Consider the following 4,142-nt stretch of genomic DNA (forward strand, 5'->3'; position numbering starts at 1 on the left):
CTCACCCGCCCACCCTGCTCTACCACATCCGGGGAAGCAGAGTCCTGGGGCACTCTCACAGAAAGTCACTCCAGCCTGGGACTCTGCTCTGTCTTTATCAATCAATCAATCAATCAATCAATCAATCAATCAATCAATAATAATAATAATAATGTCAGCCTCCAGGTGTGAAGCCAGGGGGACCCTGAAATGCCACCTGAGTGGAGAAGCTAAGTCCCTTTTGTCTCAAGTACCAGGAAAGGGAGAGCTCACAACTTATCACTACAGGCGTGCAAAATAAAAGTCAGCTGGGGGGGGTGGCTACGCCTCTGTCGAGAAACGCCGGGCGTGCGTCCCTGTGCGAAACTCAACACGGAGCTACGGTGGGAGGGGGGCGTCTCACTCCTTTCCGGAATGGCTTAGGCCGTTGACCCCCCAAAAAAGTGGGGCGCTGGAAACGACGCGGCAACATCCGAAATTCCTACCTACTGCACAGGCTTTCTGTTTGTTTGTTTTTTTTTTGTTTTGTTTTTGTTTTTCGAGACAGGGTTTCTCTGTGGCTTTGGAGGCTGTCCTGGAACTCGTTCTGTAGACCAGGCTGGTCTCGAACTCACAGAGATCCGCCTGCCTCTGCCTCCCGAGGGTTTATTGCGCTCTCCCTGCGGGCGCGGAAGCAGAGCGGGCGGGAGACGTAAAGACTTAATTCCAGGTTTACTGAGCCCCTCCGGGTGAGGGGAGCCGCAGCCGTCAGCCTGAGCAGCACCAGCGGCGGCGGCTCCCAGCCTGGCGCGTCTCCCTCGGGAGGCCGTCCCCGCCCGCGCGCCCGCCCGCCCCACACAGCTCTTTAACCCGGGTGCCCGGCGCCTGCCTCCTGGGTGGATCCCTCGTCAGCGTTTCACACCGGGGGAGCCTGGGGGCAGGGGCTGGGAGCCTGGGGGCGCCGGGGCCTCAGTCACCCGAGGGGCGTCCCGGGCCAGCGCCGAGGGGAGAGGGCACGGCTTGCAGCCGCCTCCTCAGCCTCCTCCAGCCTGCAGCGCGTGCGCTCCCTCCCGGCCTGCACCGGGCTTCTGACGGGAAAAGCTACGGCACAGCGGCAGCCCGGGGACTGGCAGGCTGCTGCGGGCGAGCGGGCGGGCGGGCGAGCGGGCGGGCGAGCGGGCGAGCGTGCCCCTGAGGTGGAGGATGAAGCGACTACGACGTTTACCTCATCCTCCTCCGGCCCGGCCGCTTCCGGCCTTTCCGGGTCGCCCATCGCGCAGACTCTCGCCAGAGCTCCCGGAGCCGAGGGGCTGAGCGCTGCGAGCCAGTGGCGAGCACGGCCTGACTGACTGACCCAGGCTGGCAGCTCGTCCGCACTGCGCGACCTCCCTCCAGCCGCGGCCGCCCGGCGTCGCGGGAGCCCTGAGGGCGCTGCCGGCGGAGGCTCCGCCCAGGCTCGCTTCTCCCTCAGAGAGGGAAAGAGGGGGGAGAGGGAGAGAGAGCCGCCCCCCCCAGCCGGCCCCGCCCCGCAGAGAGACCCGCCCCCGTCAGATGGCCCCGCCCCGCAGAGAAGGATCCGCCCCTCAGCCGGCCCCGCCCCGCGCCTCAGAGAGAGATCTGCCCACTTCATCCGGCCCCGCCCCTCACATCAGAGAGAGACCCGCCCCCTAAACCCGCCCCGCCCTGCAGACAGAGACCCGCCCCCTCAGCCGGCCCCGCCCCGCCCCCTCAGATGGCCCCGCCCCGCAGACAGAGACCCGCCCCCTCAGCCGGCCCCGCCCCGCAGGGAGACCCGCCCCCTCGGCCGGCCCCGCCCCGCAGAGAGACCCGCCCCTCAGCCGGCCCCGCCCCGCAGGGAGACCCGCCCCCTCAGCCGGCCCCGCCCCGCAGAGGCCCGCCCCCCAGCCCTCCGGCTTCTCTCGGCTGAGCGGCGGGGAGGGGAGGGGCCGCTCTGCCCCGGGAAAGGCCGGGGGGCGCGGCGCGTGCTGCTGGGCGCCCGCGACCCCATCCCGGCACCGCGGGGCCGCGAACCCACCCAGCGTGGACTGCGGAGTGAGAGCCGCCTCGCACGAAACCGAACCGCGGAAAGCACGGACGCCCTGCTTCTTTTTCTTTTTCTTTTTCCGGTAGATTCCGGAAGGCGGCTCGCCCACCGAAACCAGGTGGTGCTCTGGGCTCTTGAGCCCACCCCGGAGCGGGGCTGCGTACCCTTCGCCGGCCGTAGGGCCGCCGTGAGCGAGCGCTGACGAGAACCGTGCGTCCCGTGCGTGCGTGGAGACACCGGGCAGCGCCCCCTGGCGCCCGCAGTCGAGTGGTGCTGCTGGGCTCGGACCCTCTGCAGAGCAGCCAACCACCAAACGGGGTGTCTGTGTCGGAGGTGGTGTGGGGGGCTCCGTGCGAGGTCCCAGCACGAGCCGACCGCGGACCCCGGACTCAGCCCCTGCAGGCGGCCTGCGCAGTGGTCAGAATCACTCCCTTGCTGGCCGCAGGGACAGTTTAGTTTTCTAGTGCTGGGGCTTCCTCTCCCGCCCTCATCTTGAGCCCTCAGCCCATGGAGATAAAGAGGCCCAACGTGACTTTCCTTGGAGTGGTGGCAGACACCCATGTGGTAAATAAACACAGATTGCAGAGACGATAAACACCAGCCCAAGCTCACACACACACACACACACACACACACACACACACACACACACACACGAAACACGAGGACGTTGACCCTGGAACCACTGGTAGCAGAGATTCCGGTCCCCTCATTTGACAGCTGTGTGCATGTGCTTATGCGTGAGTACCGGTTAATTCACTATACAGACGAAGTCCAGGACGGTGTTCACTTAGGAGGCTGACACACAAAGATCAGAAGCTCAAGGCCAGCCTGAGATACATAATGAGACCGTGTCTCTAAAAACAGTATTTGGGGAAGGAGAAAATGAAATAATAGATTGCAGTGGAACCAAATTGCAGGGTTTTTTTTTTTTTAATTGAAAATGAAACATAGTTCTGGACAAGTAAGAGGTCCCTATCCACTTAGGAACACATCACTTTTATCCTCAGCGGGCATTTCCAGGGCTGTGTTGTTTCATTGGTTGGCTACCTATTAATCCAGTAGGCGTCACTGGCAAAACACGTAATTCACACAATACTTTCATACAAAACATATAAACATGTAATACTTTTCACTCCTTGACTAGGTGGTGCATGCCTCTTAAATTGCATCATGGAACTGCCCAAACATTTTTTAGATGAGTATGAAAATTCCTGATTCCTTTATTACACTCTTCCAAAATATTTGCACATGGAAGTCTCTTTACTAGCTACTTCACAGATGTGGCCCCACGTGACTCTGACCCTTGATTCCCCAGGCTTTCCCTCTGAAAGCCAGACAGGATGACAAGATGCCTTCACTACCCCATGACTCAGCTCTGCACAATCCACATGATGAAGACAATGCAAACATCTACCACCAGTTCAAATAGCCAGCCGGTGCCTTCTAAACACAGAAAAGAGAATCTGGGGACAGAAATTCAACACGGGAAAAGAAAGTCCCCCGTAAACAATTCCCTGGGTGGCCCTGGGGGTCAAGTCTTGAGGCTATATTCTCAATCAAAATAAAAATCTTGTTTTGAAAGTCCTGGAAGTGTTTGGGGTTTAACAAGCCATGTCCACTATGCAGAAAGACCCCCGATGGAGAGGGCTGCACATTCCGAGGTGTACAGGCTGGAGGCTTGTGAAATTGACTGTGTGGGATCATGAAAACTCAATACGAGGCCATGGGAATGACAGGAAGAACGGGTTAATACATGTTCCCAGGGCTGGGAAGATAAGAACACCAGCTGCTCTCTTCTGGGTTCAATTCCCGGCTCCCACATGGCAGCTAACAACTTTCTGTGACTCTGGTTCCAAGGGACTCAACACCGTCTTCCGGGCTCCATGGACACTGCATACATGCGGTGTGTAGCAGTACAGACACACATGCAGGCAAAACTCCCATAAGCATAGAGTAAGACTGAGTAAATCTCATTTCTTCATCAGCCAGAAGCGGTGGAAGGCCCTCAGTAAGCAGTATAGGATGACTACAAGTCAGCAATGCCTTTTAGGCAGAAAAGTTCAGTCCTAAGCGTGGATCTCGTTATATTCGCTGTTGTAGCTCTGACAATCTCAAAGGCATAGCGAACAGAGCATTT

The 4,142-nt window shown here is 59.3% G+C and overlaps 1 protein-coding gene across 4 annotated transcripts in view; it reads right to left on the minus strand.

The window, feature by feature from the left end:
* Nucleotides 1–2,171, minus strand: part of Rrm2b (ribonucleotide reductase regulatory TP53 inducible subunit M2B) — a 31,521-nt gene extending 29,350 nt beyond the window's left edge. For 2 of the 4 annotated variants that reach the window (XM_013115314.3, XM_005072642.4), the window contains exon 1: nt 1,184–1,420. In XM_013115314.3, the coding sequence (XP_012970768.1) occupies nt 1,184–1,231 (48 nt within the window). In that variant the 5' untranslated portion in view covers nt 1,232–1,420. Of the gene's footprint in view, nt 1–1,183; nt 1,421–1,993 lie in introns of those variants that run through there. The other 2 variants (XM_021228734.2, XM_021228737.2) reach the window with 2 other exon arrangements.
* Nucleotides 2,172–4,142: the final 1,971 nt, after the last annotated feature.

Source organism: Mesocricetus auratus, unplaced genomic scaffold (assembly GCF_017639785.1).
Source record: "Mesocricetus auratus isolate SY011 unplaced genomic scaffold, BCM_Maur_2.0 Super-Scaffold_100023, whole genome shotgun sequence".
Taxonomy (NCBI): domain Eukaryota; kingdom Metazoa; phylum Chordata; class Mammalia; order Rodentia; family Cricetidae; genus Mesocricetus; species Mesocricetus auratus.